This window comes from Chelonia mydas, chromosome 11, assembly GCF_015237465.2.
Source record: "Chelonia mydas isolate rCheMyd1 chromosome 11, rCheMyd1.pri.v2, whole genome shotgun sequence".
Lineage (NCBI taxonomy): Eukaryota > Metazoa > Chordata > Testudines > Cheloniidae > Chelonia > Chelonia mydas.
Window position 1 is genome coordinate 66,688,664 of NC_051251.2, and position 24,868 is coordinate 66,713,531.

General features: G+C 39.8%; 1 protein-coding gene across 5 annotated transcripts in view; it reads left to right on the forward strand.

Annotated features, from left to right (window-relative positions):
- The window catches only part of SPAG16 (sperm associated antigen 16), a 710,758-nt gene that overhangs the window by 412,741 nt on the left and 273,149 nt on the right, over positions 1 to 24,868 (forward strand). For all 5 annotated transcript variants that reach the window (XM_043524952.1, XM_043524954.1, XM_037912653.2 and 2 more), the window contains one exon: positions 18,978 to 19,163. In XM_043524952.1, the coding sequence (XP_043380887.1) occupies positions 18,978 to 19,163 (186 nt within the window). The remainder of the gene's footprint in view (positions 1 to 18,977; positions 19,164 to 24,868) is intronic.

Below are 24,868 nucleotides of genomic sequence, written 5' to 3' on the forward strand. Positions count from 1 at the left end.
AATGTTTATATACTTTTTACAGTTGAGGTCACAGGATAAATTTCTCAGCCCAATTGTCACAACAGTGCTTAATTTCTTTGCTGGATTGGGACCAAAGTACTCAGCACCTTGAAAAATTTAACCCATAGAGTGGGAAATTCTTAGAAGTGTACAGTGTTGATCCAATTCTGCTTCACTAAGAGGGGATTTAGGCCAATTCTGAGTAGTTTTAGAAAATCCCAAATGGAAGGTGTGTGGGCTACACAAAATTTCAAACACTTGTTTACTATGTCACTAGAGATGCCACCTCGAGCATATGCACAACTAATGTGTAAACACCTCATGTTCTTTTACCATTAAAAAAAATGGTGATGAACCTCTAAAGGTCAGGATGTAGTTTTTTTGTTTTATTCTTACTGAATAGTTTGCTCATTTCTTGGTTATTTTTGTTTAGCATTCAATGAATATTAAATGGCTGACTTCAGGTAGAACCATCATTCAAAGGACATTTTAGGCCTAAAAAGAAATGAATGAAGTCTTGGTGCTTCTCCATATGTCTTTTAAGGGGATTGGAACAATATAAAGGTAAGGAATTAAAAAAGGAACAACCAACAGATTAATTTTAAAGCCTGCTGCCAGTAGAAGCAAGTGAACAAGCTTAATTTGCCATCTGCAGCTGTTTAGCCGTGAAAAGCAACATCTCTTTTCGCCAGATTAAGATATGGGATTGTTTAGTTCATCTGTGCAGGATTAGAAGATTTTTAGATGAAGTGATAACGTGGAACGTAGTTTTCATTTAAAATTTTCTAAACATAAATGAGAACAAAAGGGAAGCTCTCTGTTGTGCCACTTTTTAATCATATGGGGATGGCTCCCATAATATTTTTTTCTTCTAATATATTTTAGACTGAACCTATAGAATGGATCCTTTCGTCTTCAAACATATTTCTCCAGTCCTATATTTTGTTCCAATTCATCCTATAACTCCAGCATACGCTGGATTAGGAAGCCTTCCAGATATGTGGACTGAAAAACACTATTGTGTACAGAACAGATCCCTGATTCCACTTCTTTGTCGCATACATGTTTTCTAGATAAGCCATGTGGAAAATATATGCTAAGGCCCTGATCCTGCAGCTTGTTCCTCATGGACTCAGGGATCCACCCATGTGAATAGAGTTGCAGGATTCGGGCGTAAGTGATCACAGTAAATGCCTGCTATAATAAAGGTTTCTATTCTGACCCCTTGCTTTCAAGTGCTTATACATTTCAGAAATGTTCTCTTTTTAGGCTAAAATATTCCAAACTTAGCCTCTGCCTGAAAAGAAGATGCCTTTTATGAAAAGTTTGACCAAAACCAGTGCAGTTATTTTTCAGCATGATGGGGATGGGTGGGAAAGTACACTCTAGAACACTTCTGGGATGAAAAGAGGTCTCACTGAGTAGAAGTCCCATTGAGAGTTCTGGTAAAAAGTAGTTTTGGCCTGACTTATTGAAAATTGTCCTCTGTACATATACAGTACAGTTAATTTCTTATATAGGCTCCCAAACCATAACTTTATACATCTGAGTAGTCTCATTGGTCCAGATCCTTAACCCTGACACTGCAAAGTGCCACAAACGTCCTTAACTGCATGGCTGAGAGCAGTGTCAGAGAGCAGGGATAGTCCCATAAATTACTTTCATAAACTAGTTTGTGTAACATATATAGAATAGTATACACAGTACTAGAAAATTCTTCCTGTGTCTAGTTTATAGGTGAATGTGTATGACATTGTCATGCATTAAGTAATAGTATATAATAATGTAATTAAATACTGTATCCTAATGCCTATGCTAAGGGGAAAGAGTTAAAGTTATGTGCATTGGATCTTAATACTGCAGGACTGTGGATATCATGCTGATGATGCACGGCACAAGAGAAATGTTAGAAAGGGCAGAAAAATATGCCAATAACTCTCTCATATTATTATATTATAAAGAAATTGGGGCGGGGGGAGGGGGAGTGAATGCCCACACCTTGTCAGGAGAATTAGCCCAGATAACAATAGGATCAGGGCTGTGTTCTGTACACGATGCAGTTTGTCAGTTCACATATCTGGACATCTTTCTTAACACTTTTTTTCTTCTAACCCTCAACAAAGTTTGAGATCATGGAGTCATTTGGAGGGCGGAAAAGAATACACACTAGAGGGGATTTATGTTGACATTAAAATTATTCAGCTGTTACGTAACACTTTTCATCAGTAGATCTTAAAGTTCTTTACAAAGGAGGTCAGTATTACTATCCCTATTTAATGAATGGGGAATCTAAGCACAGCGAGGTGAAGTGATTTGCCCAAGGCCACCCAGCAGGCCAGCGACAGAACTGAGAAGAGAACCTAGGTCTTTGCAGTCCTAGTCCAGTGCTTTGTTCCCTAGTCCCTTTAATGGCTTTGTGTATTAACCCCACCATAATGCACTGTTTAAAACAAACTGCATTATGAACCTTGATTGTTAGCGTGCATGGCTTTATGTGATTAAATGTATTAATTTACGTAGAAATACAATAGGGCATAGGAAGGAAGCAGTTTTTGACTGAAATTCTTTGGAAAAACAGTATTGACAGGGAATACAGTTTATTACTTCTGAATACAAGCGAACCAGTTCTGCCACTCTTACTCACAATGACTAGCTTAACAAAGAGATGGTTAAGGGATGACTTGATCACAGTATATAAGTACCTGCATGGGGAACAGAAATTAGATAATAGAGGGCTCTTCTATGTAGCAGACAAAGGTATAATAAGTTACAATGGCTGGAAGTTGAAGTTAGACAAAATTCAGACTGGAAATAAAGCAAACATCTTTAACAGTAAGGGTAATTATCCATTGGAACAATTTACCAAGGGTTGTGGTAGGTTCTCTATCCCTGACAATTTTTAAATCAAGATTGGATGTTTTTCTAAAAGATCTGCTCTAATTCAAACAGGAATTAATTCAGGGAAGTTTTATGGCCTGTGTTATGCAGGAGATTAGACTAGATGATCACAGTGATCCCTTCTGTCTTTATAATCTATGAATTTATCTGATTATTCCCAATGAAGTCAATGGGGGAGAACGTGCTTGAGTGTTACTCAACATAAGAATGGAAGAATTGGGCTTGTGAGCACATACATAGTTGCTAAAGTGTTCTGTTTGAACAAAATAGCATTCATTACGTCTAACTGCATTTCCACATCATCACAATGTGTCCGATTAGAGAATTTCCAAATGTAATCCTCAATTTACTGCCCTTTGTGTTAAGAAACTTTAAATCAAAACTGGTGTTTTGCATCATTTGTTGATTTGCCCCAAATGTTTGTAATAGGCACAGATAAACTAAACCATCCCAAAATGTAATCTGACATGAAGAGATATTTCTATTCCCAGCTACTCAGCTGCAGATGGCAAATGAAGATAGTTTACTTGCAACCACTATGGCAGGTTTTCAATTTTTTAATTTTTTTTGGCTTTTCCATTTTTATTCCCTACCCCAGATGCTTCCAAAACCTCTTAAAAGGCAAATTAGAGTGTATTAAGTACATATCCCTCTACTGGGTACCTAAATTATTTAAAATTCTCATTTAATTATTCTTTAATTGCGTGAATTTGGAAGGAAGCTACTTATATTTCTAAGAGCACTAGGCTGGAAAGAACTATATCACTCAGGATATTTGTACTGGGACTCAGAGCTGCTCATTGCCAATGGACTTGTTTGAATCTAGCCCAGGCCACAGCCTACAGTCTGTCTGTCTCCCTTCTATTGTGGTCTCGGTACATATTGTTAAATTTGGTCTCTTCCATGGTTAGTTGTAATGGGAGCTTAACAGGGGGTCACAATTTGAACATATCTGACACAACTCCCTGTACTTGGGGTTTCAGAACAAACAAGCCAAGAACATAAGAGATGTTCAGAACTGTTTGTCCTGGATCCCTTTGGTGAAGAAACCATTGGGTTCAGGGAAATGCTTATGAGAGAGATCAGAAAAGAGCAGTGTGAATGCTGGCGAGACCTGCTTGAACCAACAAACCTGTGCCATGTTTGTAATAGGGCCACCATTTGCAATCTGAACTCTGATGGACAACAGTGAAAAGTGGATCCCTGCAATCTCTCCCAACCAAGTTGCACACCAGCTCATCCTGAATGGTAAACCAGTCCACAAAGCAAAACATAGAATTAAACATGTTAAACAGTAACTTTGCTCACTTCTCATAAACACCAAAGCCCACAATGAGCATTGAGGAGCTCACAATAGCCATGAAAACCCTGAATTGTGGAGAGGCAGCTGGTCTCAGATGTATATCTAGTGATCTATTATTACACTTCGGAACAAGAGCACAGAAGTGGCTGCTTCTTTAATTCTTGCACAGAGACAATGCAGATACCCAAGAAGGTGGAAACAGGCTAAAATGGTTGCAGTACTCAAACCCCCTAAACATCTTAACTCTGCAAAGAGTTACTGACCAATATCATTACTCTACTCAACCTGTAATCTATGTGAGTGGATAATAAGTAGAATAACCCCAATAATGGAAGGGCAGCTGACTGATGACCAAACCAAATTCTGCCCAGGACAGTCATGCTGTGGTGAAGTTGCAAACCTAACTCAATACATAGAAGATAACTTTGAAACCTGCAAAATTACAGGGGCTATATTTGTTGATCTGTCAGCTGCTTACACCTCTGTGAACCATTGTGTACTTCTGGTGAAACTGGCAAGAATTTTTAGAAATAGCAAGATGGTCCAGGTCAACTCCTCCTCACTCAAGAATCAATATTTATTTGTCAAGATGAGTGGTCAGAAGAGTTGATGGCATACTCAATGGACTAGCAAAAAGAAAAGGAGTAGTTGTGGCACCTTAGAGACTAACCAATTTATTTGAGCATAAGCTTTTCGTGATGCATGTGATGAAGTGAGCTGTAGCTCACGAAAGCTTATGCTCAAATAAATTGGTTAGTCTCTAAGGTGCCACAAGTACTCCTTTTCTTTTTGCGAATACAGACTAACACGGCTGTTACTCTGAAACCTGTCAATGGACTAGATGGCTCCAAAGTTCCGTGCTATCATCTTTGCTGTTTAATGTCTGCACAAATGACCAACCAGAATTCCCTGGCATGTGAAGATTAATTTATATAGATCTTTGCATTGCTACCCAGTTGGAGAGATTTGAGGACATTGAGCATTTTCTAATTGACTCCCTGAGTGTACATGGAGAATACTACTGCACATAGTTCCTGAATGCCAACCCTAGACAACACAAGTGTGTGTCTTCCATCTGAAACACCACCAGGCCAAGCAAAAACTCCAGATATCATGGAATGGTCCAGTCGTTGAGCATTATGAACATCCAGTGTACCCAGATGTCAGATTGGACCAAACATTCAAAAAGCACATCAAGAAGCTGAAAAACGAAAGTGAACTCCAGGAACTGTGTACTCCAGAAACAGGCCAACATAAAAGGGGTAGGATCAACAGAGACCTTGAAACAAACTCCCACAGTGTTGCTATACTTCCTCACTGGGATTCCACCACCATTACTGAGGCAGCAGGATGCCTTCACTAAAAAGGGGAGACAAAAACAGGTGCATGATCTGAGACACCCGGTGTATATGGATACATACTACTAACCAAGAGTCTAAAGTCCAGAAAGGGCTTTGCTTCTAAAAATCCATTATCCCAAAATACTACTGTGAAAGGCTACAGAGTAACAAAATGGCAGGAAAGGCCAATGATCTTGGAGAGCTTGGTTCCTTCAAGACAACTCCCTCCGCACAGCAACCTTGAATGAAACACTGTGTACTCTAAATTGAGCAAGACCTGGGATAGCAAAGACTGGTGATAATATGACCAAGTAGAGGCTGAGGAATACCCCAGTTGTGAATGTGGAGAGCCTAGCCAAACACTTGAACACTGACTACTGCAGTGCCCTCTGTCAACATCTTGTAGGCACTATTTGAGATAAGTGGTAACACAAGATCTTGGCTGCTATTTTGGGAGCAATAAGTTGATGTTATGATGACCTGCAGTATGTAAAATGCACTGGCACTTGCAGTCTATTTCCTTATAGACATTAAAAAACACGTGCAGAGACCAAAGACTGAATTTGCATGCAGACTGAACTGTCCTTACTCCTAAAGATCCTGGGTGTGCCTTTGCATCATGACTGAATCAAACTGGTAGTGGCATTGCTGGGAAAGCTTGCTCTGTGAAGCTGAGGATTTCTTTCTTTAGTTTGATGAGCCAGCATCTTCCACCAGTATTCTGATCACTTGAAAATGAAAACAAAAATATTTAAACATGTGGAGAACCAAATAAACATAGCACAGGTGAGATTTGGTCAATAAACTTACTTACAGCCCTTCCATCCTCCCAAAAGCTCATATGTGCTATATTTTCAAACCTTACTGGCAGTGGGAGCATGTTCTTTTTACATTATAGTGGCCGTGTAACTATACCCAACTAGTCTTCATTTCTGAAACACCTTGTATCATGAGGGGGTCTGACTGAATGAGCAGACGCTACGTTGTCTTCAAGTACAACTGCCCTTTAATGTAGCCAAAGTCCTTTCACAGAGTGCTTGTCTCCCATAGAACTGGTGAGAGGTCGCTCTCAAAGAGAACATTCCCCTTCCATTGCCACAGCTTTCCTACGACACCACACCCACTTGTCAACCAGCTAGTGGAGGAGAGGAAACCAATTACAATGTCATTGAACAACAGACAAACACAAACATATTATGAAAGAATCTAACTACTATGAAGAGTGGGATGAAAAAATACCTATAATTTGGACTAGGCTTATTATGCATTACTAGTTTTGGAGAGAATTTCTAAAGGCTTCCAGATGACAGTTTTTGTGTCACCTCCTTGTTAAAAGTAGCAGTAATTGCTGACTTGGTTGAGCCAGAAATACGATGAGAACAGTTTTTTAGTGGTATTTTGGTGCAAAGGCTATATTAACAAAAATAGATAACTGAACTCTTCCATCCTTCCTCCTTCCCTCAATAAACAAACAAAAAAGCGGGTTTGTGTTTCATCTGAATGTGTTCAACATTCTTTCGGGCTTTTCAGTACAACATGGGCAACTAAGTGTTTGGAAGTAACTGAGAAGCGACATCAACACGTTAGTGGAAGCAATATATCACTGTCTGTCATGATCTTTTTAGCCCAATGCAGGGAACTCTGAAACTTCAGCTTTCTGAAAGACAGAGATTCATATTTTTTTTTCTTTTCTTTTTTCTTTTTTGTAACTGATTTTTAAGGGTATTTAGCAAAGTCAGAGTGCATTCAGTAGGGGCCAAACCCTGCCAATCCCAGCATAGCATTGGAGAGCAGGAAAACAGACAGTGTGCTCTGAGCACAGGGTTCCAGCTGGCTAGGACTGGATTCCTCAGGGAGGGCCAGAGCCCTGGACTTTGGAGTGATCTGTTGCTCCTGTGAGGAGAAGGAGTGTGCCTGCAATCGACCAGCAAGTGCTTGCTGCTGTGTTTGCTCGACCTGAAATTTCTTAATTGGTTTATAAAATGCCAGTTTAGGATTGAGTTTGAACCCTTTTAATTTAATTCATTCTTGTCCTAGTTTTGATGATAAATGAGGAAAAGAAAGACCTTTTCATATGTTTGTGATTTCTGACTCCTTCTGTGGTATCAGCTACCTGGATAAATGACACACCGTGTAGGTTAATAAAACGGATTCTTTCCTAGGCTCTTGTTTTGTTTTTAAAGGAGTGTCATTCTACAGTTATAGCATGAGAGATGTGTGTTGTAGACTCATAGAATAAGTGGGGGAGAGGGAAGGCAGAAAGAAATTGGGAGTGCATTGTATGCATCAAAATAGGGGATTTTAATTTTAAAAATCTATTATAAATAATCTGATTTACAGAGCAGCAATATTCAGTAAATACACCACCACATTTCAGCCTCAGTCTTAAGTATAAAAGAATTTCTGCTAGAAACTAAGCCATACATGATATCTAAGTGGTATCGATATCTAACACTGGTAGCCGATCTGGGACTGATAGCAGGAAATATCTCCAATGGCTGGTAATGGGACATTAGATGGGGAGGGCTCTGAGTTACTACAGAAAATTCTTTCCCAGATGTCTGGCTGGTGGGTCTTACCCATGTGCTCAGCGGCTAACTGATAGCCAGATTTGGGGTCAGGAAGGAATTTTCCCCCAAGTCAGATTGGAAGAGACCGTGGTGGGGTTTTGCCTTCCTCTGCAGCATGGGGCACGTGGAGGTTTAAGCTAGTGTAAATGGTGGATTCTCTGTAACTTGAACTCTTTAAATGATTATTTTGTTTCAGTAACTCAGCCAGAGGTTACAGTTCTATTACAAGAGGGGTGGGTGGTGTTCTGTGGCCTGCAATGTTCAGGAGGTCAGACTAGATCTTTCTGAATTTAAAGTCTCTGAGTCTAATCTAGACTGAGTTCTTAGGAGCTGCAGAAAAGTTACATAGGCCATTGACTCCGCCCCTTTTGTATTTCAACCAATCAGCCTCCTCTACCATTCTATGCTGTGGAATGTTTTTCCTTTAACTTAAAACATTATTCCACCTTTCCCCCTCTAAATAGGAGTAATAAGGGCCCATCAACAACAACATATGTAAAGAAGCACAACAAATCTAAATGAGAACCAAGAAACAGCTAAACTAAGGATTGGCCATCCTCAGTGGGAAGCTGCAGTGCCCACATTCTCGGCACCAGGTGGTGCAGTATGAGGGGATAAACAGCAGCACCCACAAGCCGCATCACGTGAGCTAAAACAGAGTCCATCAGCAAATACCCACTCTCCTGAGTTGTGTCCTGGTCTCTGTCTTTTGTAATGAGGTCTGAAAGAAGGAAGAAACCAGCTGTGCAGTATGCACCCCGCTATTGTTTGGTTTTCTTCCCTACCTTTCCCCTGGGGCTTTCCATACAGTTTCAGTGAAGGATTTTAATGCACCTAAAATAGGTTTTTTGGTATTAACCTAAGGGGTAAAGCTATTAAATGTTTTTCTCCTACTCAGTGGTAGCCTGCTCTGTCACATGGAGTAGTACAGCAATTCTGTAAATCCAGATTTAGAATAGTTGCATGCTTATAAAGTAATAAAAATTAACAGAAATGTTATTTTTGCACTTTAGGATTGATTTTATTGCATGATTATTTGTGCTATTATTTCTCAAGTATGATAAAAATAGATAGTTTAAAATGTCTTAGACTGTATTTCAGAATGGTTTACGTTGGTGGTTGTCTTTATTTTACAAAATGAACTTAACTGAAATTTACCTCACTCTCTTCCTGGAAACTCCATGCCTCCAGCTGACATTCTACTGTTAAACTCTAGTCAGGTGCCGCCCCCTCCCCCCATTGCCATTGTCCCTCTTAGAGTTATGAAACAAAACTTTAAGGAAGAGTCGCCCAAGCTCTTCCTTTGGCCCTGTCTGTCCTTGTTTGGAGACCCCATAATTATCACCCTGACCTATGAATCTCTGCTCATCTACTATATAGTAGACTGTAAGGTCCTCAGGATAGGAACCTTGTCTTGTTTTATGTCTGCAGAACACTATGCATGCCCATGGCACATGCAAGTAGCATAGATGTCATTAAGTTTATGTATGTCATAAAATCTGAACCTGTATATTTTAGAGTGGGCACACCCCTTCATTAATATGGGGACAATCTGTGCTCTAGGATTTAGCTACTTCCTAAATTTTACTAGCATCTCCTCAGGAGTGAGAGCATCAACCAAGTTGCTTTTATTCACCTTCCAACATCTCAGGAACACTATTATCATGATATGATGAAAATGAGACTGAGCTAATGGCCATGCAAGCAAAATAGTCCTCTTCTCCCACAAAGGTGCCTTCAGTGTTATGTGGAATAAGGAGTGGTGACAGGAATAAACCTTGCAGAACCCTACACAAGAACGTTTGGGACAGAAACTCAATTGCCCAATGTCACTGTGAGGGATCCCTCCTCTCAGCCCTTGCGTCATGACCAAGACCTCCTGGCCAATAGTATGAAAGGCTGTTCAGACCCTTTTGCATCCAGCAAGGAAACTGCTATGTATGGAAGCTGAAAGGAATCAGGGATGACATAATTCACTTCTCCCAAACTTTTTCAAAACCTTTACCTAAAAAGGAAATTTTAGAGACAGGCCAACAACTGGCAGGATCACCAGCATCAAGAGGTGGATTCATAAGCAGAGGCCTAAAGGCAGCTGTTTTGAGAGAAACTGTGTGTATTCCCCACTTGTGAAGATGTCCGCCCTGCATAAGTAGGGACAGGGCATTGGTTGCAGACCACCTGGCTGACTGTGGGCCAGTCAGCTGGCACAGAGGTGGTGCTGGGACAAGCTAAAAAGGTAAATTTAAATTGAGTTAATGTTAACAATGTAAAAACAAAGACATGCAACAAATGGAAAGCTTTTGAAAAAATATATAGTCGAAAACATTTTAAACTATCAATTTTTACTATCACACTGGGGAAATAATTGTGTAAAAACCATTCTGTTCATTATTATTATTATTATGTATAAATATAAAAGGAGTACTTCTGGCACCTTAGAGACTAACAAATTTATTTGAGCATAAGTCTGAATGCATCCGATGAAGTGAGCTGTAGCTCACGAAAGCTTATGCTCAAATAAATTGGTTAGTCTCTAAGGTGCCACAAGTCCTCCTTTTCTTTTTGCGAATACAGACTAACACAGCTGCTACTCTGAAACCTATGTATAAATATGCAATTATTCTAAATCAGGCTGAAATTCATCCTAACCTTAGAGCTAGGAGATCAGCCTAGGGAGTAGGTTACGGGCATAGCCACAGGCAGGCTAAAAGAGTGGCCCAGGTCCCATGGAAGAAACCTTAACCAGCATATTGACACCTGGCTACTCAACAGAGAACCTCACCACTCCATGCTCACACTGTGCCCAAGAATCAACATCATTGCAAGGAGCAGGAGGTGCCATCTTTGAGGGCTGAGGGGCTGTTGGACTCTTGGTTGCGTAAAATATTATTACTATGTGTTTTGCAGCATGGGGATCTGCTACTGCTGCAGGTTTAGGCATTACTTCCTCTCGAGGCCTTTGAATGGTCCTTTTTAATAACTACGATGTTTCCCCATGAGTATGGCATTCATTTCTGGGGTTAATTTCTGCTTCCTCAAAGGCTGTGGAAGGAAGCCACGAATTTTAAGCCCAGTGGGTGGCAAGTGTGGTTCTCCACCCACAGACATGAGTGTTAGAATTTGGGGACATCTTAATGAATCAAAATGTCCCCAGTCCAGCAGTCACCCTACTCTACAATAAGGAGATGTTAACGACAGTGCTGTCAACTATTACAATTTTATTGCAGGTCTTCAGGGGTTTTCTTAAGGCCTCAGCTCCTGGGAACAAATGATTGCATTGAATCTCAGGTCTCCTTTTTTTTTTTTTTAAAGTAAGCTTCTAGCCTCGTAGTTACAGACAGAAGCTTGAAAATGTGACCCAAGTGCACCCTAATGATGCAGAAACCAGAATACAAAGGAAAATAACTGTGTTATTTATTTTAAAGCCTCATGATTTTGGGAGAGGGGGTAGACTGGGGTTGATTCATGATTTGTGATTGCTTGGGGTTGGCAATACTATAACAGTCTCAACCAACAGTGAACCCAGTATGCTCCTGCTTGATTTGACCAGATATGAGGAGAGTGCACCTCAACGTGCATTTTGTAGGCAAGAGCCCTCCCCGCAACTCCAGAACTTTGTTAAAGCTCCACTGTCTGAAACTCAACCAGAGGAGATTTGCGGTTGCTTTTCCCTGAAGAATAAATCCCCTCACAATGAGCATGGTGTAGTGCCTCCTTCTGGACACTGCATGAACCTATCAGGAAGTGCAGAGGCAGGAGGAAGTATGTTAAAGAGACATGAGGACATGCTCTGAGATCAGGAATTCTCTTAGTAAGATGTTGAATTCCTTTTCATTCATTTTTTCAATGATGCAATAGCTAAATAAAATAATTTCACTGAAACCTGAGGCTGCTTCTTCACGAATATGTCATTTTGGCAATGAGAGACTGTTTGGTGTACATAGTTGAGAAAGGTGGCATCTCCAATTTGCCACCACCCATACCTTTCAGTTTGAATGCATTTTATCTGTAAGCAGAATATAAAATGTCTATAAACTCCTTCTATGAGACTGCTGCATTTGATTCCACCTCTTAGTAAAGATAGCTACTGTTTTCAACTACATATAGCACCCAGAACAAGTTCTGCTTACAAGAGCTTTCATACACTACAGCTGATGAAAATAAAGCTCTCATTTAAGGTTCCAGATTGAGAGTGAGGTTACAAAAAGAAGGAAAGAAATGTGCTTATTTGAGTTTTATACAAGTGTGAAACAAACAAATAAAGCATGTATTACCAACTCATTTCTTTTGCACTGGTACAGCCCCAAATGAATAATAGAAACCCACAAAAATGCATAGTGTACAATTCTAACGCATAATTGCTTCTTTCCGATATACCTCCCCTCCAGATCATTGCTGAGAGAATGAGATTGTGACACGCAAAATGGCCATCCCTTCTCCTTCCACAGCTGCCTAATGAATGCTCATTAGTGGGTGATGGATCATGATAGTATCTCCAGTGATGATATGACAAATTAGATAAATTATCCAGTTGTCACTCTTCCCATGTTTCTTGTTTTCTTCTCCTCTCTGATTGGATGGTTACATTAGAGGTAAAGAAGTAAAGCATTCCTATCTCTTGCCCTTCTGCTGTTTTCTTTCATCCTTTCCTCATCCTCTATCAATACTATAGTCCTCCTGGTTTAAAATGCCACAGAATAATGTACATGTTCTGCTTTGATTTAAAATGGAGATGTTACGTCCATCTTCGGAAAAATTTGGTGTCACGTTGCTCCCAATGAAAAGGGTTTCTGCTCTTCCAAAAGGAAACATGAAGACTTCCATTTCATTTGAGAAACACCGATACTGAAATTTTCCGCACTGCAGCTGCACTATCCACCAAAAGGAACATCACTAACCCCCCCACCCCCGTCAAAAAGGGAATAAATGAGAAAAAATAAATATTTATATATAAATAGAGAATTGACTAGATTGTATAATTCTTATATCTATTTAAAACAGCTAAAGGTGGTGGTGAGAGAAACGCATAGGAAAGGCAGGCAGTTCATGTTAAATAATATTTTGTAGCTTCAGCGTCCTAATCTGTCTTGGTGTGGGACCTTGCCGCTGTAGCACTAATGGAAAAGTATAATGTTTAGATGGTTCCTCAGTGGGTTGAAGTCAATGGAGCTGCCCCAATTTACACCATCTAGGGATCTGGTCTGTTATGTTACATTAGAAATATGAAACGGATTAAAGCCTATACTTTTTATTATTTAGATTTTACCTACATTTATTTAATGTTAAATTTTTTGAGGTAATATATTAGAACTTGCTTTCTTGATATAAGAATGGTAAGGATGGTAATTTACTAATTTCTGGATTTACATATAATTTGGTTTGGTTAAAGGAAGAATATTTCTTATCTGTAATAAATCATGCCTCTCTCATCTACTAGAGTTTTTGTTTGAAATTTGGAGATAAGAGCATTATTCATATTAATCTAGATTAGAGAATACTGTGAGAAACTTCACAAAGAGCTCACAAAGCTAGATGAATTGCCACTATACTAGCCGATGAAATTCATGGTTGACAAAATTATCAGTGAATGTGTACTTCTGGGCAAACTGCAGTTAAAGCTGAAGTTTTAGATTTTATAACATCACTCTTACAGCTGATTAAAAATTCTGAAGCATCTCTATTTAGAATTAGAAATGGATATTTTTTACTAAACTGAATATGAAAACCAGTTATACAATCAATACAGTGGCCCATATGATTTTTTTAAAACTTTGATTTTAAATTTCATTCATTTAATGTTATCCCATATTGAGTTTTCACTGTGCCTCGGATTTTTATATGGACAGTGTTTAACTGCATCATACAGGTTGGCAGCTGAAGGTTTTGACAGCTGGACAGGGACTTTTAATAGTTGGGGGAGTCATGACACACAGTTTGAGATCTTGGGATAATCCTATTAAATTGTTGTTTCTGCTCGGAAATGATCAGCAGTGAAATATTGGCATTTATGTTGCCTTGTTTACAGTTGAGAGTTAATACCTCCTGAGATGAATAGGCAGGGGTTTTTTGTTGTTTGTTTTTCTGAACCATTGTTGCAGGTTGACTGCAGACTCAGGAAACGAACTCTCTCTTTCTCTCTCTCTCTCTCTCCTGGCTGCAGAATCACAAAATGCCTATCGCCCTAACTGTAGGTGTGTAAGAATCAGTCAGTGAGTATTAGTAGTGCTGTTTTCTAGGAAATATGATGGAGCTGAAGGGATAATGGATTTGTAATGTAGGGAGTCTGTTTTGTCTGTGGTGTGCATCTACAGAACTTTTTGGAATGCAGGAATGGGAGAAGTAGATGTTAGGGGTGAACCAGACTTGGGAACAGGTGGGAAGAATAGAATGGTGGGGAAAAGGAATCAAGTGTGGAGACCAGTAGTCAAAGGTAAGTACATGCAGCTGGTAATGGCAAGGCAATCAATTCATAGGGTCTTGGGGACACTATTCCATGAGGCAATAGTTGGATCCATGCTATGTGGAGTGGAAATTCTGGTCTTTGATCACAAATCTGAAAGCATTTGTATCTTGTATCTTTTAATTTAGAGCAGAATGTGGGGGAAAGGTTTATGAAGATTTAGCAAGAGTTAATGCTCTATTTCTATCTGCAGAGGCTGAAATTGATAGTTCAAAAGCTCTCTGTGCTCTAATAATTTTTTTTTAAAATGTAGTTTTAGGAAGGAAATGTAGCCTTTGAAACAATGCAAAGAATTACAGCTTTAATGGAATCTGTACTGGAGATAAAATGTAAAGCACTACTCTTAATAAAGTGTGTTTTATTCCTAATAAACCTTTGGTCCTTCTAAAAATCCTGAACAAGAAAAAGAAAACCCTCTTAGATCAGTGTCGGACTGTTATAGCTGAGAGTCTTTCTGTTTCAGAGATTGAGAAAAAAATAAGGCTTAATTTGTAATAGTTGGCATGAAGAATTGTGCACGCACATTTCCATGTGTTTGGGCTAACCGCAAAATATGGGATTGTGTCCTGTAGCTATACTGTGATCCCTTATGTCTATGCATGGATGATAATTTATTAATACAGTTTACAGTAAATGAATAAAAACACCTGGAAACATAGAATTAGACAATAAGACCACCAACATCTGTCTGCCTATTTTGAAGTTGTGGGAAATTAGCCAGGTGGAACACACCTCCCTTCGCCTGAGTCAGTGCTTCCGGTGGAGATGAAAAACTCCAAGGTCTCTGACCAAATGCCCAGGTGAAGATTCCTTCTCATTCTCAAATCTGAGGATCAGTAAATTCCCGTGCTTATAGGGTCTTACACAAAGTGCACTGGCTGCAATGGAAGACTTTCCATTGACTTCAGAGTGCTTTGGGTCAGGCCCATAAGCACAAATCCTATATTAAGCATCTAACTTCATGTATAACCTAAATTACTTTTTTATGTCCAAGTATATTTCTTCTTCAGGCTTAATAAGGTTCTGCTAGTAATCCATGAAATGTAAATATTGTTTACCCCATGAAAGGGGTAGAGGGAGAGAAAGCCCTCAATCTAATTAACCAAAGCCTTTTTTCTCCTGTGAATAAATCTTACACTTGTAGAGTCCCTAATGGGAATTACTGCTGATAATTGGGGCAGTGTTAGCTTAGCATTAATGTGGCATTTATAATATATTTTTTGCATTGAATAGTTACTATATATTCCAGTAAAAATATAAATAATACATCATAGATCTATGTGTTTGTGTGTATATTATAGACAGATAAACATTTGCAATAGGTATAATATAATGTCAACTTATTAAGATATTAAAATCAGGCAAGTATAAAGATAAATATTATATCAAACAGATGTAGAGTGGTCACACTTTTAAAAAGTTGTCATTAGCTCTAGAGAACAAAATGTTATCGCAGTATCTGTAAATGTAATGAATGCTTCACTTTGGTAAGACAAATTTGGAAAAACGTTAAGCCTGACAACCGCATGGTTAATATGTTTGTAATCAGGACTTTTTGATTTAGGAGCCTAACTTTAGGTTTTTAAAATTTGGTGCGTGTATTTTCATGATCACTTATTTAAGTGCTGTCCAAGTTTGCCAGTGTCATGACTTCAGAATGTATTTTCAGTAATGAAATGCTGTTGGGTGCGACAACAGACATTCCCAACAACACTGCACAGCATGTGTGTCAACTGTGGGCTTTAAGTATGCTGCCAGGTGTTTTGGTGATGGCATGGATAGGGGGCAAATCCTCAGTTGGTGTAACCCCATTGACTTTCATGAAGCTACACTTGATTTACACCAGGTGAGGATCTGACCCTTAATGTTGCAGGAGGTGTGGTATTGGGTACCTTTATTTTACACTTTCCTTGCACTTACTCACCACTACCAGAAGCTATCCTTCATGGGACTCTTCCTTTCACATGCAGTATTTTTGACTGATGCACTCTACCCTCCCACTTGTTATGGAAGAAAAACTAGACTCTATTTGACCTACCCCAGAATGCCAATGGGGATCCATTTAGACTACTTTCCTATGTATACCAGTTTTCTGGGCAGCTTACATCAGATGTCTAACTTACATCCCCAAGAGAGACAGAATTTGGGCCAAAGAACTTGTGTTTCATGTTGCTTTTTCAGGACTGTGTATTTAAAAGTTTGGAAGTAAATAAAGCCTCATTATGAATCACAATGGCCATAAATGTGGCAATCATTCTGAATCAATCATATTTTCCATAACATTCATTTTATGGCTGTTCCCAAATTTGTTTTAAAATTATTTTTGAATAAAAAAAGTCAACGTTCTTAGCCCCAGAACGTATTTTTTAGTACATTTCCCTCCCATCACCTGAAATGTGATCTTTATAAATGAATAAAAGGAATAATAGCTCATCACTGTGTTGCTTTTATGTGTCCCTTGAACTCAGAGTTAGCTTGAATTATTAAAATGGCAAATGATTCATTAATAATAACACATTTGCTTGTAGCAATTTGGCAAAATTAGGGTCTCATCCTGCAACCCTTACTCATACTAGATGCTTTTATTCTTGGAAATATTTGAGAACGGGTAGCAGAATTGGGCCCTATGGTTTTAAAACTGCAGGGAGATGTAACTTTGAAAAGTTTCTCCTTGACATGAGGTGTAATTGGTTTTACAGTGATTTTTGATAGAAATAGCAGGTTGAACCATGTGTGTTAAAAATGGCCGAAAACTATACTTAGGGTACATCTGCACAGCAAAAAGAGACCTGCGGTAATGAGTTTGAGAGCCTGAGTCAATTGATTTGGGCTTGCAGAGCTCACACTATGGAGATAAAAATAACAGTATAAACATTAGGGCTCAGGCTGGAGCCCAGGCTCTGAAATGTAGTGAGGGGTCAAGTCTCAGAACCCTATCACCAGCCTGAGCCCGAACCTCTACACTGCTATTTTTAGCCCCGTAGCATGACCCTGAGTCAATTGACCTGGGCTCTGAGGCTCCCTTCTGTGTTTTGTTTTGTTTTTTGTTTGGTTGTTTGTTTTGCAGTGTAGCCATACCCTCTGGCAATATTTCATAATGCCAAGCGAGCCTTAAGATCTATCCAGTAAATGAGACAAATGTTTCAAGCTGTCTCAGTACATACATTTACGCAACAATCTGTCAGACATCTATTGGAAAAGAAAGGGCGGGAGGAAGTAATAGATGTAAGAAAGGCCATTCTGTTACAAGGCACAGAAGACTGAATATCTCAGTTTGTCATCAATCTGAGTGATGTCCTGCTGTGATCCTTGAGGTCAGTACTGCAGCTGGTCACAGTCCTCACATTTTCATGTCAGAGGGGCTGATGGAAGGATGTTCTCAACAGAGAGTCCTCCACTCTGGACAACACGTCCTCCACAAGTCTAACAAACCCAGGGTTTGCTGGATCTTTAAGGCAAGATCCACCCACACAGTATTTTAGTTTCCTGAGAGCTCTAAGACTTTGGTCTCATTCCAGTTGTTGGGGTTAGTGTGGGGGGGTGACTGGAGGGTGCTAAGTGATACACAGGTGGTCAGCTTAGATGGTCTGATGGTCCCTTCTGGCCTTAAACTCTGACTCTGTGTTTCCACAGCTGTTTTCTCAGTGGGTGAGATGTCAGGAGTAGTAGTTCAGACATTTGAATTAAAGTCATTTGTGGTACTAGATTTTGTATGTGATCTCACGGCATTCTTTTCTTTGAAGCATTTATAAATAAAATAGAAGGCCAGATCGTTGGCTGATGTAAATTGGGGAAGCTCTGTTACCTTCAGTAGACCTATGCCTATTTACATCAGCTCAAGATCTGACAAAAAATCTGAGTGGAGTTCTATTTTCACACATTTATATAATATATAATGAAGCTACTGTATGTTAGCTACTGTAACGCGACCTTACTGAGAGAGAGGAGACAGAATTATAATGTTTAAATAACAATTTATTGGTTAAAAACTAGTATGGATTTTGAAAAACCTCTTTTACCCTTTTATGAAAGCAATTGTTTGCGCTTAAGTTACTTTATTTCTGATCACCTTAAAAATAAATTAGAAAAAGTGAGTGGTATTTTTGAAATTGATGTTTACTTTCCACTGAAATAAAGTTATTTTAAGTATTGTTTTCTTTTCTCTCAATATGACTTCATTAATACACAGTAAAATGCCAGTTTCCTCTGCATCTGTATTGGAAAGCAGTGTAAAGACAGGACTGAGATTTTTTAGCACATTTTTTCTACACTTTATTCAAAATGTAACTCTAGGTGCCCATCCTGTACTCCTATAGAGAAAAAAGATGGTTTGCAGAAGGCCTCCAAGTAATCTTCCCCTCCATCTTTGCTAATGACCCCTCTCTCTTCCTTTTTCTTGGTAACAGTGGCACCAAACTGGTCACTTCAAGTGGAGACACAACAGTACGGATATGGAACTTCACAAAGGGTGAATGTATTCTGACTTTCGAAGGACACAGCCGTGCAGTCTGGGACTGCTCGTGGCATTCCTGTGGAGATTTTGTGGCTTCTGCTTCCATGGACAACACCAGCAAAATATGGGACATTAACAGGTGTGTACTTATTGAAAATCATTGTGTAACTGATTGATAACTATAATTAACAGCAAAATTTGGTATGTGTTAGGTCACCTGTAGAGATATATATTTAGGCCCCATTCCAGTAAAGCACATGGTTGGCTTTCAGCATGAGTAGTCCCACTGATATCAACATTAGATTAAGCATGTATGTGCTTTGCTAGATCAGGGCTTTAGTGAGCTGAGAGCTGGGAAGCAGGTAATTTAGAGTATTTCAGAACAGGATTGTTTTACTTTGCATCTGAATTTCCTTGGTGTTTTTTCAAGATCAATGCTTTGTGAGCCAGAAACTTAAATGTGTGTTTTCTAGGCTTTGTTTCTGGTGCATGACTACACAACACTTTTTAAACTAAGAGTAGACCAGTTAAACAATATTTCACTTATTTTAGTTGTATTGTAAGTGTGATTTCTGACTGATTAAAGGATACATGCCCTATATCGAAACATGCGAAACCCACGAAAAAAAAAAAACGGAGAAATTGGGCTTGGTTTTGGCTTAATTGGCTTGTGAGTTGCTTTTTGGCTAGTTTTTGGCTTGTAGCTTGTTCTTGTTTGGCTTATAGCTTGTTGTAGCTTGTTGCTTCTTTTTTTTGATGGACTCCCAGCAAGCAGGGGTAAGGGGGTGAGGGAGAGAGTCGGGGTGCACAGCAGGCCCAACACAGTCCCAGACTGCACGCCATGGGGATCTAGTCACATAGTGTTGGGGTTCTTTGGGATTGGCTTGTTTTGGCCTTGTTTCAAAATGGGATTAGCTTGATTTTTGGCTTATTGTGAAACTTGGGGTGCTTATTTACTGTGTGAAAGTTGGGAACTGTGCCTATATCCTTAAATTCCTTCTTTGGTCAAATTAGAGTCCACTTTATAGGAGACACTTCTAGAAATACTTGTGCGTTTCTGCCTACAGCTCAGCTAATAATTCTTCCACTTTAATGAGATGGCATTATATATTTCTTAATTTGCATGTATGACTCCTTGTCCCAGTCTAATCTCCCTCACCCCCCAGATGCGGCTTCTGTCCCTTCCGCATTTGAACCAGGCCGTTTTCTCTTCCATGCTTCCTGGCCCCAGCCGGGGGTCATTGAGAGCACAAGAGAGACAGTCTTCTGCTTTCATTTTCAGTTCCTAAACTAGGTCTGGCCTGCTGCAGTCCAGAGCTGCAACTGCAGGAAAAGTCCTACTTAGTCTTGGGTTGGAGCATGCTCCGTGCTGATGAAGTCTTCAGAGTTTTGTACCTTACCTGCAAAAGGTCTATCAAGTCTCTACAGAGCATCTCTGAACTGCAGTTTTTCAAAGCCTTAACTTTTGTCCAAATTTGGGCAGGTTTTCACAGGACAGCAAAGAGCACATCCCTGGCACAACGGCACCTCTCCTGCAAAATTCAGGTCTCTGCGCCAAAGCATAGGGGCACTAGATCACTTCAAAGAAAGTTTGCCAGAATTTATCATGAACAAAACACTGTATTTTTCACTAGCCTTGTCCTTGGCTTGGCTATTATGACTGAAATAAATAAATAAATTTTGCAGCACACACCCAGCTTGTGAAATTTAAGCCCAAACAATTAAAGTTTAGCAAAGTTATAAGCAACCGAAAACAGGTTTTTTACAATGGGAAGTGTTGGGCAACCTTAATAAGAGGCAGTTCTACCAGCCTAACTGGTAGCAGCAGTCTTTCTGACAAGAATGAATGGTTGACATTAGGTTGAAACTTCTCATGTCTTCATGTATCGATCGCTTGCCTCTCTTCCTAATTTCTTGTAACTTGATTATCTTTCAGCATAATGTAAAACATGTTTGTGACCTCTAATGAATAGTGCTAAGAATAGCTTTAATTGTATGTCTGAATGGTTTTAAATTTGCTTAGGTGTGGTTATGCTTTAGACATCTTAAAATATCTCCACCAAGGAAGCTTTTGTTGTCACAGAAATTAACACAAAGCTTCACCACCAACCCTAGCCTCCCACTCACACTAATTTGCAGCTAGCATTTCTACCTTCTCTGTACAGTCTGATGTACATTTGGCATTTGGCAATGAGTGAGGCTCAGCTACTCATACAATCACAAGTAAGCAGCACAGTGACAATGTGAAAGACTATCATGACATAATGGTTAAAATCTTAAGTAATGAGAAAGTGTAAATGCTTAGCTAGAATAGGAGGTGGTACGAGAATGTGGCACAATATACTCGGTCAGACTTAGGAGACTCAATGGTTATTAAATTAGGAAGCTTACGTGGAAACGTCACTGGTTGATTTTTCTGTGTTATAACAGTAGCCGGCGTTCTCGCTTATTTATTTTAATTTGATCATATCGAGTCCAAAAGGCACTAATAGAATCTGCCCAGCTACTCTACTGAAGTTAGATCTCTTTGCATGATGTCCTGTGGAAAAGATTTTCAGTATATACAGTATGTACAAACTGGGTATAGAAGACATTTGGAAACACTGCTCCCCACAAATAGACAAGTATTTACGATTCCCTACCGAAGACATAAAAAGAGGATATTTTGCTTGTCTCATAAAATGCCTCAAGCTGGGTATAAAAAACCTGGAAGGCACTGAAAATTAGATTGTGTTTGAAAACGTTGACCTTAAAATTTTGCACACTGGTCCATGCCACATGAGTCAGGATTCTCTGTGCATAATTTATCTGTTCTGTCACAAAAGACAACAGGACTTGAATTCAGTGTACATTGTATCATATTAATAATAACGTTATTATGAAAGTATTTGTATTGCAGAAGCACTTATAGGCCCCAGTCAGCACTTGGACCCCTACTATGCTGGGCAGAGCACACAGACCTAATGAAAACACCCTCCCTTCCGAAAAGAACTTACAGATCACATGAAGTGCTTTTTAAAACGTGCATTGCTTCAGCTGTGGCTGTAGGTGCAAACAAGCTACTCCCTATGTAAACTTAATGGGCCCTTTGTACCATAGGGAGAAAACTGTCTTACTGGCAGCTGGAGATTCACCTTGTATAGAGGCTGCTGTTGGGGATCAGCCAAACCCCTAGCTACAGTCAGGGGACGGTAAAGGTGCCAAGCTTCACCTATTGCCCCTACAACTCTGGCTGAGGTCAGTGTACTCCCTATTCAAGTACCACATGAAAAAGAGGGTCACAGTCCTATTTCAAGTGCTGAGGGAGATGAGCTAGGGGAGAGACTCCAGATGGTATGAATGGGAGGAGTGCATTCTCTGCCCCCTCTCTGACAGTGACGCTCATCACATACCATCAGGAACAGCATAGGGAGCCCATAACACTGGCTTGCATGGCATTCCTATCTGTTCTATGGAACTCCACAGTGTGGATCTTGACAGACAATGCATCTGCAATGCATTACATAAACAAGCATCCCTCTGCCAGGAAGCCATCAAGCTACTGACCTAGTGCCATCACCACAGGATAATCCCACTGAACAGTTCTGGTTGAGATTTCCCCCCCCAAAATAGAGCCTGAGGCAGACACCTGCCATGAAAAATTTCATCCCAACCGCATAAAGATACCAGCCCTGCCTATAGCAACAGAGACACAGCTGTTTGGCTGCTTGGGTTCTTTCCTCTTACATTTTCATACATTTCAATGCTTCGTGTTTGAAATAAAACCTATTTATCTGAACACAGGTTCCAAATGAGTACTGCCGTAGAGTAAACATGGATCCAGTAGCCCCTTTCCTGGCTCCACTCTATGCTGGTATAGGCAGAGCTGAACCCAACAAATGGAAGGAGTCCCATGGTGCTGATAGCTTAGTGTGGACCCTCTGACACCTTTCAGATTTTACTCTGTCAGTGGGTTTGGCTGTATTAGACAAACTTCAGTTGTGTGCCATCAAATGGCTCAAAATAAAACCTTTTCTGATGTGCACTCCCTAGTGAAAATTGCCCAAGCACTGAGCCAGGTGATGCTGAGTTCAGTAAACATCAAAGAGAAGTCTGCTCTCTGTTCCTGAGTGCTGCTTCCCATCACCAGAGCCTCCCACTCACTAATCTGACAGTGTGGCCACTTTCCATTTTCCCTTTATTTTAAAAAAAATCTATATTGCATGCTGTTTACAGCTCCCAATTCAACCTTCCTAAAAGAAAGTACAGCTCGTGTTACTCCCATCAGCCAGCCACTTTCACTTCCCCACAACTGAGCTGCTGCTTCTTCCGCTGCTCCTCGTCAGCAGATGGATGTAAAGATTTTGTTTTACTATTGGACAGGTGGAATCCAGAGCACAGTACGCTCCACATGTACACTTTTACAGAATGTGAAAAGTAGGCCAGTCCCTCCCTGAGGAAAAGGGATCTGATGACAGCAAGCCATGATGAGATCTAATACAGGAGATCCAACCTACGGCTCCAATCCTGTAAAACAATCAGATGGAGTTGACCCTAATTCCACACTGACTGCTCACAGGCGAAGGGTCATTCTCTACATAATGGTACTATATAAATCCATGATACTCCCATTCCTTGAATACTGCACGCAGTTCTGGTCATCCCATTTCAAAACAGACATATTAGAATTTGAAAGAGTATAGAGAAAGGCAACAAAAATTATTAGGGGTACGGAACAGCTTCTATATGAAGAGAGATTAAAAAGACAGCACTGTTCACCTTGGAGGAGATGCAAGTGAGGGGGGTCTATGATAAACCTCTATAAAATCATGAATGCTGTGAAGAAAGGGAAATAAGGAAGTGTTATTTTTACCCCTTCACATAACATAAGAATCAGAAGTCACCCAATGAAATGAATAGGCAGCAGGTGTAAAATAAAGGAAGTACTTCTTTACAAAACACACAGTCAACCTCTTGAACTCATTGCTAGGGGATGTTATGAAGGTCAAAAGCATAACTGGGTTCAAAAATAATTAGATACGTTCATGGAGGATAGATCCTTCGAGGGCTATTAGCCAAGGTGGTCAGGGATGCAGCCCCCTAAGGCTCTATCTGCCAAAACCTGGGACGGGATAAAGGGATGGATCATTCGATAATCGCCTTGTGTTCATTGCCTCCAAAGCATCTGGCACTGGCTACTGTCGGAAGACAGGGTACTAGGGTAGATGGACCATTGGTCTGACCTAGTATAGCCATTTTTATGTTCTTACAGATGGTGTTGTAAGCTAGGGGCCTAAAGGAAGGGAAAAAGAAAAGTTAGATATTAAACCATATTCACTTTTTTAAAAGTACAGTGGTCACTGTAATTAAAAGCATCTGCTGTTGCTAAATTGATATGTATTTTCCTCTTTTCTTCATTATGAACCATTTTCCATAGCAAACGTTATGTCTAAAAAGAGAATAAATATATTACAGTGCCTTTTTTGTAGAAATATAACAGCTATACTGTACTGCATGTATATGTAATAGTCAGTCTATTCTCTCAGAGGGAATTCAGCTGTCTTAGCCACAAGGCCATCCTTTCTCTACCTGCAGTCCCTTGCTTCATTCAACACCTTTCAACTTCTGCAATAAACAAGTCAGAAGTCCTTCAGATAAAAGCGTCATTCACTGCACAACCCCGATTTATTCTCAAGGCACTGTCTACTCTGTGCACTGAATGGGGTAGGGGACTTATGTGGGAAAATGTGAGCATATATTTAAAACTATAATTCAAAAGGACAAGGATGGGGGGTTTTTTTGTTTGTTTTTGGAGTGCTTGACTTTACAACCTTGGCATTATTTTGACTTAGGCTTTTGAAACGT